We start from the raw sequence: 15110 nt of genomic DNA, 5'->3' as shown, positions 1-15110 counted from the left end.
AAAGCTGGACACTGCTTGCTCAGGAGTTAACCGTGTTCTCATTGCCATCAGATTTCAAATACTGACTACTGATTTAACCAATAAGTGAACGAACAAAAAGTAAAATCATTTCAGAAAGCAAGCGGGAGTGAGGCGAGGCTCACTCTCCCTGTGGGTCCCAGGCACTGAGCTGGCTCTCAGGACCCCCGACCCTGGAAGTGGACTCGTCAGGTGTGACCCTTCCACCCTGGCTTTGAGGACACGCAGCGACCGAAAGAGACCACCAGGCAGGGGCCCTGCCTCCTACTCTGGTCTGGGGGCCGCCCGGCTCCTCTGAGCACTGCAGCAAGGACGTCCGCACTGAGGAGCTGCAGTCAGGAGCCGCATGGGGAGTTCTCAGTGACCGAGCACTTCAGATCCAGTGATCTCATTACCTCTGTTGTCTCTGCTCCTCTAAAAATGAAACACGAAACGCTGGAGCTTCGCAGAGCAGGACAGAGGGGACACCTGGTGGTCAGGACAGCCCCTGCATTTGTCCAGCAGGATCAATGTCCCCCTTCCCTGCCTTGCAAGGCCCCGGCTGCCACAGAGAGCCCAGCACGGGCTCAGCTCAGCCCCAAGGCGTCCACAGGGTACCTTGCTGCTCCCTCCATCCAGAAGTCCACTGGTGTCACTGCCTCCTGATCTCAGCCCGTCCCCTTCCATCCGCTGCTCCTGGCCTCACCCTCATTCAAATCCTGCCAGCTGCTTCCTCCAGGAAGCCCACCTGATGGCTCCAGGCTTCCCAGTTCTCTGTGGCACTTGCTGGCTGGATCATCCCATGACCATCCCATGTCTTTTGTCATGGTCACGGTGGTCCTCACCTCGATGTGCCAGGCACTGTGCTCAGCCCTTCAGCCCACCACTTGGTTCCTCACTCAGCACAGCCCTTAACAGTTTTAAACCCATTTTGCAGAAGAGGAAACTGAGGCTCTGGCGGCACCTTGTCTCACCTGGCTGGGTAATGGGGGAGTCGGGAGGCAGACCCTGAGCGTGGGCCTTTCCTCACGGCTTTGCCACAGCAAAGCTGTAGGTGGAAGGCAGTGGGGATGCTAGACCATCACACAGCATCCAGGCCACCGTGTTTGAGCGTGCAGAGACCAGATCCAGAGAGGTCCCTGGATGAGGTCACAGAGGAGCCGAGGACAGTGTTCAGCTAGGACCCAGGATGGCACAGCTTCTTAGAACTGGGGTCCCTGGGGCAGCACAACCCCTGGTTCCCCAGGAAGAAAGAAGAAGGGCATGTGGTCCAGGGGGCCAAACCCTGAGCCCTCACCAGCAGCCTGGGGTGTCCAGGCCCCCAACACTGTGAGGCTCAGACCTGGGCAGTCAGCCCCTCGCACTGCAAGACTGTCCGCTGTCAAGGAGCCTCCTGACCATCCATAAACAGGCCCGGGTGTCAGGGACCTCCCAGCATGAGCCCCAGAGCCCGATTACAGGAGCTGCCTCGGCCTAAGCGAGCTTGTTCTCTGATTCACCAAGGGGTCAGACCACGTGGGAGGTCAAGGTCAGGGGCCCGCTCCTCTCCCAGGTTCAGGCTGCCCGGGTGTGACCTCGGGAGAGCTTGGCCTCCTAGGCCCCCAACACTGTGAGGCTCAGACCTGGGCAGTCAGCCCCTCGCACTGCAAGACTGTCCGCTGTCAAGGAGCCTCCTGACCATCCATAAACAGGCCCGGGTGTCAGGGACCTCCCAGCATGAGCCCCAGAGCCCGATTACAGGAGCTGCCTCGGCCTAAGCGAGCTTGTTCTCTGATTCACCAAGGGGTCAGACCACGTGGGAGGTCAAGGTCAGGGGCCCGCTCCTCTCCCAGGTTCAGGCTGCCCGGGTGTGACCTCGGGAGAGCTTGGCCTCCTAGACCCCCCACGTGGAGGGGAACTTGGGGAACTTGGCCCCCAGCCCCGAATCTCCTCTTTTCTCCTACAAAGAGTCTAAGAGTTTCTGGGGCTGGTAGCCCTTCCCTGGGGTGGAGTCTGGGGTTCCCAGAGACATATGGGTCTCTGGGAGAGGGTAGTGTTTGCGAGTAACATGAATAACCCAAGCATGGCACTGATCTTAACAATTCAGGGAGGGTCCACGCTGCCCTGCTTCTCCCTGAAGCTGCCTCAAAGCCAGGGGTCACGTGCATTGGGGCGCGGAGAGGCTGAGGCCCCGTCCCGGGCTCCGTGGATGCCCTGTGACCCTCCTCCTCCCCACCAGGATACGGCCCTCCTCTGCCCCGGATCCGTCCCCAGCTCTAACCTGGCCCGCATCGGGTTAGATCCATTAGCTTCCCTGATAGCTCAATTGGTAAAGAATCCGCCCGCAATGCGGGAGATCTGTGTTCGATCCCTGGGTTAGGGAAGATCTGCTGGAGAAGGGAAAGGCTGCCCACTCCAGTATCCTGGCCTGGGTCACAAAGAGTCGGACACCACTGAGCGACTTTCACTTTCCATTTTCTTTTACAGCCCACAGCGGTCAGAAGGTGACCCCTGGCGGCCACCGGAGATACTTCCCTCGGAACCAGGGCCGGGGGCTCATCCCACCGACACCTCCACTTTCCCCCGTGCCTCACCGTGCGTGGCACACTGCGGCCCTCAGGAGGAATGTGCTGGATCATATCAAGCCCATCCATGAGTAAGGGAACTTGGTGTCGGAGGAGGAGGGCCGGAGAGGGTGGAGACTCCAGCCTCGCCCCAGCCCCCGCCCTCTTCACCACGGGGCCCACCCAGCGGCCAGCCTGGTGACCTGAGGGAAGCCAGGCTCATCCAGGGCAGGGGCGAGGCTCCCGGGACCCTCCCTGCTGGGGCCCGGCCCTAAACAAGGTCAGCCCGGTCTCTCACCCACACTCGTGGGCTCAGGCCCGCCTCCGAACCACCTGCTTTTCCCCAGCTGCCGTGCCCTGCACCCTCCTCTCCTCCGCTTATCTCTCCTCTGCCTCCCCTTAGATGTCTCAGGAGACCCTTCGGACATGGTCTCTGCCAGGCCACCGCCTGGTCCACAGGCTGTGGGTCCCTGGAGCCCCAGTGCTTGTCAGCCCGTTTTAAAATAAATAAGTGTATTTACTTGTTTGTACTCTCCTGCTGCCAGCTCACCTGGGCAAGAACTAGGTTCTTATCTCTTTACAGCCCCAGTTCCTAGAACAGGGCCTGGAGCACAGATCTTACCCAGTCAATGTTTGACGGAGAGGGTGGCACGGAGGGTGGGTTATACGTGTGAATAAATGGATGGATGACGGAGGGATGGGTGGAGGGACTGGCGGACGGGTGGGTACAGGGGAGAGAGGATGGGCAGGTGAATGGATGGATGAACAGGTCCATCAGTGGATGGATGGATGAAGGGCTGGAGGGAGGGATGAACAGATACAGGGATGGCAAGATGGACAGAGAGAAAGAAGTGAGTGGAGAAAGACGGGTGGACGGAGGGAGAGATGGGTCGGGGGACAGAGGGATAAGTAAGCAAAGGGATGGACAGAGCAGGGACTAGATGGAGGCTTGAGGAGACAGGAGAGATGCGTGGAGGGAAAGAAGCGTGGTCAACAAGGCGACAGGAAGCTCCCAGCTCCCAGGACGGGAGAGGGGAGATAGAAAGGGGGGGAGGGCAGGGGGCCCACGGCTCTCCCTGCCCCCCGCCCACCTCCCCTGGCAGAGGGGTCTCCAGGGCTCCCCGGGAGTTCCAAGGGCCGTGGATCAGTGTCCTCTGAGACTGGAACCCGGGGCATATTTGGGGACACGCGAACATTCAGGGGTTCCCGGGAACTCCCGGGACACGGGACAGGGCAAAAGTCAGGCTGGCCGCACCGAGTACGACAGGCTCGGGCGTCAGGGAGGAGCCGAGCCACGAAGGCGGCGGGGCGGACCCTCCGGCTACACCTCTGCCACTTCCTCCCGTCCTCACGCCCCCCAAGCAGCCAGTCACGAGGAGGCCCATTTTACAGGTGGGGCCACTGACCCTCAGCGTGGAGACCCGCGGCCCACCACGAGCCAGTCTCCCACAGCCTGACGCGGTGCCGGGGGCCAGCTACTCACCTGGATCCCCTCAATGCGCTCGGTGACGACGTAGGCGTGGTGCATGGCCACCAGCGGGACCTTGACGCCGGCCATCCGACCCACGGCGCCCGCCCACACTCCTGCAGGCAGAGCACAGACAGCTCAGCCCTGCTGGCGTCTGGCGGGGGCTGCCAGCCAGGTGGGCACCGGACGCCCCTGCAGGACTCCCCTGGGTCACACCTGGCCCCCCCCACCCCTAAGCAAGGCCAGGTTTAGGGAGCAGTCAGGGTGGCCACTCAGGAGGCAGAAGAAACGCTGTCTCACCTGCACAATTGACCACACAGGGGGTCCGGATGGAGCCGTGCTCCGTCTCCACAGCTGCGACCCGCCGCACCCCAAAATCATCTGTCCGCACACGGATCCCAGTCACTGGGCAGTTCTCGATGACCTGGGAGTGAGAGGAGCTGCCTTCAAGCCACGTCAGCTCTCAGAGGGCTGACCGCCCGTCCTCTCACCACCCCCAGCCCGGCTGGGACCCGGGGCCCCTGCTTCTGCTCAGGCAGGCTTCATGTGGCCCCACTGGGGACATGCGGGTGACCCCAGGGCGGAAACTAACTCTGTGCTCCTTGACTTGGAGAACTTGTCGCCCTAAACAGAGACTTGAAAAAGAAAAAGGAGGGCTCAAGTGACTGACAGATGCTTGTGGTTAAAAGGTCACATGAAGTTCAGTTCGGCTTCAGGTCGTTTACTTCTCCACAGAAAAACACTTCCAGTAAAAGTGAAGTGTCCACACTGGGGACCTCTGGGTGATTCTCTTCTCTTCTTTCTTCAACTTTTTCCGTGTCTTTTTCCTTGCTTATTTGTCTTTTCTAATTTTTCCTACAACTACTTGTGGACTTGAGACAAAGGAAGATAAAAAATAACAAGAAGAGGTTTGGAGCAGGTTCGCTATCCCAGCAGGGTGGGGCCTCCAGGGAGAGTGGACATCGTGGACAGACCAGCGGCCGGCCGGCCTGGGCAGGAGCGGTCAGGGATTCGGGTCCCGGCTGGCCTGCAGTCTCAGCGCAGAGGGAACTTGTGTTCCTAGGCAGGAGGGGCAGGCTCAGAGTGGGGGACCCAGGGCCGGGAGACGGTCGTACCTGTGCCCCCCGGGCAGTGGCAGCCCGGGCGAGGCTGGTGCAGGTGCCGGCGGGGTCCATGGTACCATCGTGCGGCACGTAGAGGGTCCCATAGAGGTCCTCCACGTTCATCAGCGGGTACAAAGCCTTGGTTTCTCCCGGGCTCAGCACGTGGGACTCGATGCCATAGGCCTTGCCCAACTAGGGGGACCCAGAGGAAAGTGAGCCTGGGCGTGGGGGGGGGCACAAAGCCTTCCAGCCACTCGCCTCCCTGTATGGGCCTCCAAGCGTCAGTTTTGACCCTGCCACCTCAGGAACCCTGAAATGGCCACCATGCCCAGGGAAGCTCCTGTCCCCTGGGCCAGCTCCGAGGAAGAGTAAGGAACCCGTGCAGTGCTCGGAAGCTGTCTCTGGGGCCCTGGTACATAAGGACCTACTATTACAAAATAAATAAAAGTAATCCCCACAGGTCTGATATTTGGGGCTTGAACCAGGTGTGCTGGTCAGATCAGCTCCCCAGAGACCAGAGGGTCCTCTGTCCCAGGATGCCAGCTGCGTGACAGACCACACCCCTGATGCATTTCATTGGCCGACGGGCAGCCAATCAAGTGTCCGCAGGCATCCACCCATCAGGACCAGTTCTGCCCAACCAGAGACGTGCTCAGTGGCCAAGTTGTGTCCGACTCCATGGACTGTTGCCCACCAGGCTCAGACTTTGTCCATGGGATTTCCTAGGCAAGTATACTGGAGTGGGTTGCCATTTCCTTCTCCAGCCCGACTAGAGATGAACTGAGCCAATCAGATTTCCTCTCAGAGCATCCTGAGTGATAGGTGGCAGAGACTTCGCTCAGAACTTGAGCTGAAGGGTTTGACGGGTCACCTTTGGAGGCTCCATCCCAGCTGATGAGTGAGTAAGCGTGGGGAAGAGGTGATGGGAGGAGGCAGAACAAGACCACCTCCTGACCCCAGAGACCCCCCGCCCCGCTGTGATGAAGCCAGCTGCCCCTATTCCCCCTGGGCACTCAGAGGAACTCGGCATCCCTGTGGCAATGCACCTCTGCTACCCACGCAGCCGGTGCTGCTCGCCAGTATGCAGTTGGTGCTCAATAGCCGATGCATTGCTGGAGAAACCCGTCTCTTCCATGCCCCGGAATGTGGGGGCCAGCCCTGGCTGCTCTGGGTGAAGAACCAACACTCCACCCCAACAGCTGGCCTCCCACGGCATAAGGCTTTCTCTGCCGTCTCCCCAACAACCGTGTTCCCTCAGCCTCTCCAGCAGAGCTGGGGGAAGAGCAGTCCCTGCCTGCTGGGTAGTGTGGTTCATCCTTCAGCCTTTCGCCTGGGAGCACCATGCATGGTGGCAACCCCCACCCACTGGCCCTCTTTTGCCTCCGAGGCTCAGCAGAAACCGTGCTCCTCCACACGATCCCATTTCAAAGGTGAGAATGCTGAGGCTCGGAGGCAAAGCTGCCTGTTGCAGGGGGCCCAGCCGGCCGAGGCAGCACGAGGCTCGAGCCTGCATCCGCCAGGGCTCCTCCCTTGCACTACACGGCCCACCCTCGCCCGTGGGGGCGCACCCACCGACATGAGCCTCTTGTACTCATCCAGACGCTGCCGGCTGGACGCGATGAACAGGCCCCCGTTCTGGATCCAGCCCGTGTGCAGCCCCGTCTCCTCCTCTAGGTCGCGGCTCACCACTCGCCTCGTGTGTGCCAGAAGCTCCACCTCCACATCACTGGGCCGCAGCTGCCACAGCAGGCCTGGCGGGTGGGGGGTGGGCGGGGGGTGCCGTCAGCCGCCCACCGAGGGGCTGCACTCCCTTCCCCCGGCAGGCCGGGGCTCCCGAATATCAGGCTGCGGGCCTGAAGCATCCCTGCAGGCCATGGAGAGCGCCCCGAGAGGCTGATGAGCAGGAAATGACAGGGTCAATGCTGAGCTCTAGGACACGGTCCTTGGGCCGCTCAGAGAGGGACAGCACCAAAGGCTCCCCTTATCGGGCACCCGCTGTAGGCTGAGCCTGTCACGGGGTGACGGCGGCCCTAGGCGGCAGGTGGGACTATTGCACGGTGGAATTAAGGGGGCCCCAAACGGCTCTGAGCCAAGATCTCAGGGCAGGTGGTGACGGGGTCCCGGGACCGACTGAAGTTCCCCAACAGAGAGGCCCCCTTCTGAGCGGAGCCTGGGGGGCGGCCGGCCCGGGGAGAAGTGATGGGGTCGGGGGGGACAGGCCGTGCGGGCCCAGCCAGACGGGATGGTGAGACGGCATGGGCAGCGGCGGGTGCTGTCTGAACCTCTCCCCAGCGCCACGTTCAGCGCCATCGTGCTTGTATCGGCCAAAGCGGGAGTGACTGCCCCACAGACACTGGCAATCTCAACACAGGGTTAAAGCAGAAGGTTGGCTGTCCTGGGACGTGCACACAGTAGGAGTGCCCACCGATCAGCTGCTGGGAACCATGGTGCCCGTGGAGGTCACCTCTCCGCCTCACCTCTGGTGGTCCCTCCCCCGTCCATCCTCTGCACCCCGTGGATGCCCCTCATTCCGGGGGCTCCGCCTGGAGAAAGGGTTTCTACTCTGAGCAGACAGCTGCCTGGGCTCCCAGTTCCGGTCTCAGCTCTGCCCCCACCCCCCGCCGGGTCCATGGTCAGCGTCCACTCCCTCCTTCCCACCACAGCTCTGCCGAGACTCAGGGACACACAGGGCCACCTTCAGACCGAGCCCACCTCTGTCCTCCCTGGCCTTGCCTCCCGCTCAGCTGCCTCTAGCAGGCCTCCCACTGGTCAGCCCAGAGCTGGCCGCTCAGTGGATCCAGTCCCTCCCGCCTCCCGCCTGCACCCGGACCCCTACCCGCCGTGTGCCAGGTGGTCCCAGAGGTCAGCCGCTCCCGTTCCAGCAGCACCGCCCCGCTCACGCCCAGCTTGGCCAGGTGGTAGAGGGTCTGGCAGCCCAAGCTTCCCCCGCCGATGACCACCACGCTGGCTGTGCTGGGCAGGGGCTGGCTTGGGCCCCGGGCCGCCGCCAAGGGGTCCTGTGTCTCTTTCAGGGTCTGCTGGTACGGCACGCTCTTCTCAGACGTGGGGCCAGCCCTGCTCGCCAGGGGTCTCAGCTCCCGGCCCAGGGCAGGGCTCCGGCGAGGATGGGTGGCCGCCATGCCACGCAGGGCTCGGCTCAGTGAGGCCATGGGGACTCGGCTTCAGCACCACGGGGAGCTGGGGAGAGAGCCGGGGCTGCCTGAGTGCGGAGGGGAGCAGTGGGCCCTGGGCCCCCCACGCTGCGACCCTCCCGCTTCCCTCCTGCCGCCCGCCCATGGCGTATCTGCACCCAGCGTTTGTCTGGCCCAGGTTTGTGGGGGTCTCTATGCTTCAGGCTCTGGCTGGGCCCAGGGGAGACCATGGTGGGGAAGAAGGGGGCGGTGTTCACACTGGGACAGGACCACGGCCGGTCGGCAGGGGTCATGAGGCCGGGACCCCAACCCTCCAGCCTACATTTAGCATGCCCTCCGGAGGAACTCCCGTCTCAACCCCAGACAGAAGTTACTTCTGCCACATTGGCCCCCACAGCCCTTCGGGACCCAAGGCAGAAGGTGAGGATGGCCAGTGGGGTCCGGCCTCCGGCTCCCTTGGGCCGTCTTGAATCCGGAGGGTGGGTAGCTCTTCTGTGACCTCGCAGTAGCCTGCCGGGCTCACCTTGCCTCCCTCCTCCTTCAGGAAGCCCTCCCAGCCCTCCCCAGCCGAAGACCCTCACAGTTATAGGAAGACGGTGACGGGGAGCCCACCTTCTAAGGAGAGGAGGTACAGGTGAGGTCTCCCTGGGGGAGGGACCGCGGGGGGGACAGGATGGCTCCGAGGGGCCCCGGGCCCACTTGTGGGTCAGCAGGAGAGGTAAGAGGGATGTGGCTGTGACTAAGGTCCTGGGGTGGCTCCTGCACCTGCATTAATAACCGTGACGACATCAATCAGCCCATCAATTAACGAAGTCCACTTGCATTTTCAAGCGTGCACTGCATGGCAAGCTGGGAACACGCGTTCTCTCTGCTCTAAAATCAAGATGACTGTCGTCCCCGTTTCACTGGGTGGGGGGGGTACCGAGGCCCAAGGAAGCTGGCCAAGGTGACCCAGGCCACAGGGCCACCGTGTGACCGCGCCTTCTGGCTGTCCTGCCCCTCCTGACCTCTCAGGGCTGGTTTGGTGGGGGGGGGGGTAGGGGCCCACTGCTGCCTCCTTTCCCACCCTTCCCCCTCCACCCCCACGGGCACCAGGGCTCTCAGGTGCCCGGGGCTGTCCCGCCCCCGCCACAGTGACCCCTCCCTTCTGGGGGCTGGGGGCGGAAGGAGGAGCAGGGAGAGGCGATTGCAGGGGCTCTGGGGTCTGGAGAGGTTGGCGGAGGTCAGGGCAGGGCACCCCCGTCCCTCTGTCGGCTTGGACTACCTGCTCCCAGGCCCAGACAGGGACAGCTGGCGTGCGTCTGCACTTCCCTATGGCCTTTGGATTACTTTACTCTGCTGGGAGCCTCCAGCAGTGCTTCCTGCTTGTGGACACTTGGCATCACGTGGCTGCTCAGGACACCTTCCCAAGGCCAGGCACGCCCCCCCACCGGCCACGCGGCACTGTCCAGCACACACGTGCCCAGCCCCCGGCCTGGCCTCCTCCCTCCCTCCTGCTGCACCACTGCCAAGGCTTCTGGTCCAGGAAGCTGCCAAGTGCCTCTTCCCACCCACAGCTAGCCCCGCTCTCCCACCCAGGCGGGCCTGTCCGCCTCCCCCAGGGACGGCCCAGTGCCCTCCGGCCAGGGCAGCCGCTTCACCACTGACCCGCTCTCCCGCCCACTTCAGCTCTGTCCCAGCCGAGTCAGCAGCCGGGCCACACTGCCAGGGTTGGGGGTCAGACAGAGGGGGTGGGGCCCCAGGGAAGCCCTCCTCGAAGGCAGTAGGAGGAGGGGTGGTGGAGGGAGGCAGCGGACACAGCTTCTGCCAGGAGAAGGCGGGCTGGGAGGGTGCCCAGGCCCCCGCGCTCCACACAGACTCCCGTGGTTGTGCCCGCCCGGCCTGAGGGTCCCCGTAGCCAGAGGCAATAGGAGTCCTGCCCGCTCCAGGCCTGTCCCACCCCGCTGGCCCAGGGGAGGGACCGGGCCCTGCCCTCCCAAGGGGTGTACCTCCGGCCGGCCGCAAAGCTCCGTGGCCCCGAGGGGCCTGCCAGCGCCTGGCTCAGAGGCTTCAGCGGTGCCGTCACCTCCTTCCTTCCCAGCAGCAGCCAAACAGGAACCGGGGCGGCCCCTGCCCCAGCTCCTGACCTGGTCCTGGAGGCCCTCCGCCAGCCCCCGGCCCGCCCACCGCGGGGGCAGGACGCACCGCCCACCGCCTGGCGTCCTGGAGGCCAGCTGGCTGGGCAGCTGCAGAGCAGGCCGTGCTGAGGGCAGCAGAGCGGAGCTGTAAACCCTGAGACCCTGCTAAGCCTGCGCGTGGGGCAGGTGACCTCAGCTCCTCATCCCTAAAACAGGGGCCACGGGGTTCTGCAGGTGACCCGGGCACACCTGTCTGCCCGTGCCCGCCATGCTTCCCGCACCAGAGAGGCACTTAGCACAGCCAAGTGGGCGGGAAGCGCTGGGTCAGCAGCAGGCTTGGGCCAGGCCGGCGTTCCTTGCTCAGGTGATCCAAGGCCTTAGCACGGACCTGCCTGTCCAGCTTCAGCTGCTCACCCCCAGGGAAGGGGTGCTCGCTGCTCTCAGAGGCAGGAAGTCTGGGCTGCGCCCCAACCCTGCTCTTGGCTACCCGACAGTGCCCATCTGCATTCTGCCCTTCGGAGCTCCCAGATGCCTCTGCTGCTGGGCGAGCCACCCCTGAGCCCCTGCTTTCCCACTGCGCAGCGACCAGCTTCCCAAGGCGAGGATGCTGGCCTCTGTTTGGCCGTCAGGGGCACCAGGGCCCAGAGAGGGGAGTCAGTACCCTGGGGTCACACAGCAAGCTAGTGGGGAGCCAGACCAGAGCCTGCAGTCTACCCCTGGGTCTAGGCGTCTGGTTTGTGCTCAGGAAGAAGATGCCCAGAGGAAATCTGGAACAAATAAGTATGTCCACCTCTGAATGTGCAAAGAGAATAGATGCTGAGATAAAATAGGACCTCCTCCTTCCACTGGATCAAAAAAAAGCAGTATTGAAATTTCGGTCAGTGAACAATGTAGTAATGTTGGCTGCTAATACAGGTAGTGATACAGGAGAGACACTGCTGTGATTAATACAAACAACTGTCTTCTTATTCCCACGGAGTGTCCAATGTCTTGCTGCCAATTTGTCCTCTACACTCACTGAGCACTTTTATTGTTGTTCAGTCACTTAGTCACGTCTGATTCTTTGCAACCCCACGGACAGCAGCACACCAGGCTTCCCTGTCCTTCACCAACTCCTGGAGTTTACTCAAACTCATGTCCGTGACGTTGGTGATGTCATCCAACCATCACTGAACACCTACTGTATGCAAAACACCGCTGAGAGACCCAGAATCAACCAGGACCCAGTCCCTGCCCTTGGGGGCTCAGGGTCCAGGAAGAAGACAGAGGCAGGAAGGGGCACGGCAGCCACAAGACTGGCTGTGATGACACTGATCCTGAGCAAGCTGTCCTTCTTTTCAGCAGAAACCCAGGAGGGCATCTCAGAGGAGGTAGCCTCAGAGGGCTCTGGCCTCCTGGGTGCTGCTGCCACTGTCAGTCCCCATCATGGGGACAGAGACTGTCACTCACTCCCTTGGTCCCTCTGGAGGAAGGTGGGCTCCAGCAGCGCAAGGCTCCTCAGGGGCGGTGCTCGGGTCCAGGGCAGGGAGGATACCAGCCCAGACACTCAGTGGACAGCAGGCTTGGCCCTGCCACCCAGGGCTGTCTTCCACTCATGGGGGGAAGGAGGGGTCAGAGAGGGCTAGAGAGTAGCGTGATGAGGTCCTCGGAGGACATGGGGTGCACAGGCGAGGGACGCACTGGTCACTGCAGCCCCAGGACACAGGCCGGACAGCCCAGACTTCTCTTGGCTCTGTGCTCAAAGATAAGCAGCTGTTGCAAAATTGTCCCAAGCAAGCAGGCAGCACAGTCCCAGTGCACTTTGGACAAGGGGTGGTGGCTGAAGGGCTGGGTCTGCGTGCAGGTCAGAGTTGTAGAATTTGTCATCCGTCAGGCTCTGCCCGGGTCTGGGAGAGGTGGGTGTCGGGCAGCGTGGGATGCAGCTCAGGAGGCAGCCAGGCTCCAGCCAGGGACACGAGACAGGGACCTGCTGCCAGCTTGCTGCACCATCTGGGCTGGTCTTTCCTGCTGAGCCTCGGCCTCCGCAGATGGATACTAAGGACTATAACCCCTGCCCTGTCAGCTTCAGGGAATTTTGCAAGTTTCTCTGCAGTTTATTACCAGCCCTGAGATGCCTCCTTCTGGCCCGGGCTGGCCCTTTCCACATGCCCAGCCAGGCCTCCACCCCCACCTGCTGGCCAGGCTCCCGGGGCAGAGGGAAGAGTCTGCAGGCCACCCTCTGACTGGGCAGATGTCCAGGGGGAGCGGGGGTGTGAGCAGGGGGGAGGGGAAGCTCCTCCGTGGAGCTCTGCTTGGCGCCGGGCAAAAGAGGGACACTAAGCAACAATCTGACGATACCTGGCCACATGTGACCCAGCCGCCCCAGTGCCCTATCAGCCTCAAGCACCTAAGGGGTGGCGATGACAGGGTGGGGGGCACGGGCAGGGCATCAGCTTGCTGAGGGCTTCCTGTGTGTCCTCTGGGGCTCATTGGAGAGATAAGCAAACCAAGGCAGAACACAGCCAGCGGGTGCCAGACCCAGATCAGGGGAGTTTCCAGAGCAACTTTTAAGGGCTGCCTTTGCACTGCCAAGATTTTGTTTTTCCAATAAGAACCTTAAAAAAAAAAAGGAATCAAATCCCCGCCCGCGACGTCATGAAGACAATGCTTTATTATCCGGGAGTAAGCGGTCCTTCCCAGGAGACGGGTGGGAGCCCTTCCCTGGGAGCCCCTCCCCCAACCCGCACCCACAGAGGGCAGGTGCAGTGGGCTGGGGTCTGCGGCCACCTGGACTCCACCACGGCACACACGGCAGGTGTGGGCAGCAGTGGGCCAGAACCTCGAGGCTCCCGCTTCACTCCGTCATTTGCTTCCAACGGCATTTGGGATGGAAACAAACGTGGGAACCATACCTGGGCACTCGGCCGCTGAGCCCCCGCGGGGAGAGCCTGCACCTAGGTCCAGGCAGTGGGCGGAGGCTGGGCCTCCGCGGGGAACGTCGCCCCTGGTGGCCACATGTGAGTATGACACCCCGGGGACGCTGGACCCAGTGACTGGGAACGTCCCCCAAATGGGACCTGAGTCCAGGCAGGGAGGCGGACGCCCATGGGGACTGATGGCTCGGCTCTGCCTGGTTCTCCCGCTGTCCTCCGCACGGACACGCCCCTGGCAGAGCCCCCTGACAGTACTGTCGGCTGTCTCTGAGCACTGTGTGACTGGGACCCATGCACTTAATTCTGTTTTTAGTCTATGGATTTCGAGGCTACGTTGTGAAGTGTATTAACCTCCAGGATTGTTTCAGCTTGTTGTTGTTAGCGAGCCGCCTCTTCCAGTGGGTGCCGCTAAGGTTTTAACATCTGGCTCTCCAGGTGGGCAGCACTGGCCGATTTCTCCCATGAAAATGCTCCCATGAGGGCCGGTTTCAAGCCACGGAAGAGAAGGGCGCCACGGAACACGGACTTGGGAAGAGGCTGCGCCCTCAGAGCCTGAGAGCCGGCGCCAGCCCGTCCCAACGCACCCACGGAGACCTCCTGTGGGCCTGTGGGGTTTCCTTCGCTAGGGAGAGCGAAGGGTCAGACTGAATTGTTAAGGAAAGTAAATGCATCAGCTTCGTATGAAGGAACAGGAGTCCGAGTTAACCCACAAACCTCGTAAAATCCTATCAGGAAAGTTCCCCCCTGCCAACCCCCCTCCACCAGCGTGGGAACCAGCCACCCCAAGACAGCCATCCGAACCAGAGCTGTAATTTCAAAACCCTGCAATTTGTGCACATTTAATACATTTGTAATTTTCTACTTGGAAAAATTATACTTTCTTTTTTTTTGTTTACACAAATGGAGGCCACTTACTTTCCTTCTGAATATTTTATTTTGGCCACACCATGGGCTCTTGGTTCCCCAACCAAGGAACTGCAATGACCTTGTTTTCAAGTTAGCTCACATTCACAGGTACTGGGACTTCAATATGCCCTTTTGGGAGGGACATAGTTCAACCCATAATCCGTGTTCGCAAGGAAGTTTCTGCTTTTCCCTCTAGTCATTTTCAAGATCCAGGAAAAAGAATTTTCTGTGCTGTCTCATGGTGGTTGTGGTTTGGGGCGGTGGTTGTGTTTCTTTGCATCCTGACATTTAAGGTCAGGTCCAGTGGGGTCCCAGCATGAGCAAAGAGCTCACCTGTTAGACTTGGTGCTGTGCTGGGGTCTGGGTTTGGTCCCCTCTCCCCATCCCAGCCAGGCCCTATGGACTGGAACTCAGGCTCACTCAGTTGGGCAAACGCCCTTAGGGAGAGAGCCAGCCAACCTCTCTGGACTCCTGCCCTCACGTAGCTTTTGGCATTTGTGTGTTTCTTCTTCATGACCAGCTCATTGATGAAATTAGAAATATTTTCCCACGGTTTCTGTTGTGTTTACCGGCAAGACTGGTCAGAGTATCCAGCCTACTATTGCAGAACAGTGGCCCCGCGATGTCCACGCCCTAACATTTGGCACCTGTGAACATGTGACTTCTCATGGCAAAAGAGACTTTGCCGGTGTGATAAAAGTGGAGGACCCTGAGAGGGGAAGGTTTTTCTGGATCATGTGGGTGGGACCCATCTGATCACGTGTGTCCCTAAAAGTGGAGAATCCTCCCCAGCTGTGGTCAGAGGGGGACAGAGAGATGTGACTGCAGAAGGGCTGGAGAGGCAACTGCGCTGGTTTTGAAGATGGAGGGGGAGGGGGCTATGGTACCAGGAATGCAGACAGCGTCTAGAAG

The 15110-nt window shown here is 61.3% G+C and overlaps 1 protein-coding gene across 5 annotated transcripts in view; it reads right to left on the bottom strand.

Moving 5' to 3' along the window:
- SARDH (sarcosine dehydrogenase) overlaps nucleotides 1–10672 on the bottom strand; it is a 62672-nt gene extending 52000 nt beyond the window's left edge. For 2 of the 5 annotated variants that reach the window (XM_081595895.1, XM_081595897.1), the window contains exons 1-7: nucleotides 10252–10427; nucleotides 8876–9028; nucleotides 7948–8309; nucleotides 6684–6862; nucleotides 5124–5303; nucleotides 4309–4432; nucleotides 4024–4124 (exon numbers count right to left, since the gene is read on the bottom strand). In XM_081595895.1, coding sequence (XP_081452021.1) covers nucleotides 4024–4124; nucleotides 4309–4432; nucleotides 5124–5303; nucleotides 6684–6862; nucleotides 7948–8281 — 918 coding nt within the window. In that variant the 5' untranslated portion in view covers nucleotides 8282–8309; nucleotides 8876–9028; nucleotides 10252–10427. Of the gene's footprint in view, nucleotides 1–4023; nucleotides 4125–4308; nucleotides 4433–5123; nucleotides 5304–6683; nucleotides 6863–7947; nucleotides 8310–8875; nucleotides 9137–10251 lie in introns of all 5 variants that reach the window. The other 3 variants (XM_081595893.1, XM_081595894.1, XM_081595896.1) reach the window with 2 other exon arrangements.
- Between the last annotated feature and the right edge of the window lie 4438 nt (nucleotides 10673–15110).

Source organism: Giraffa tippelskirchi, chromosome 4 (genome assembly GCF_054371585.1).
Source record: "Giraffa tippelskirchi isolate mGirTip1 chromosome 4, T2T-mGirTip1v1.2.pri, whole genome shotgun sequence".
NCBI classification, from domain to species: Eukaryota; Metazoa; Chordata; class Mammalia; order Artiodactyla; family Giraffidae; genus Giraffa; species Giraffa tippelskirchi.
Note: the sequence above shows the minus strand (reverse complement) of the source record. Positions and strands in the feature narration are given on the sequence as shown.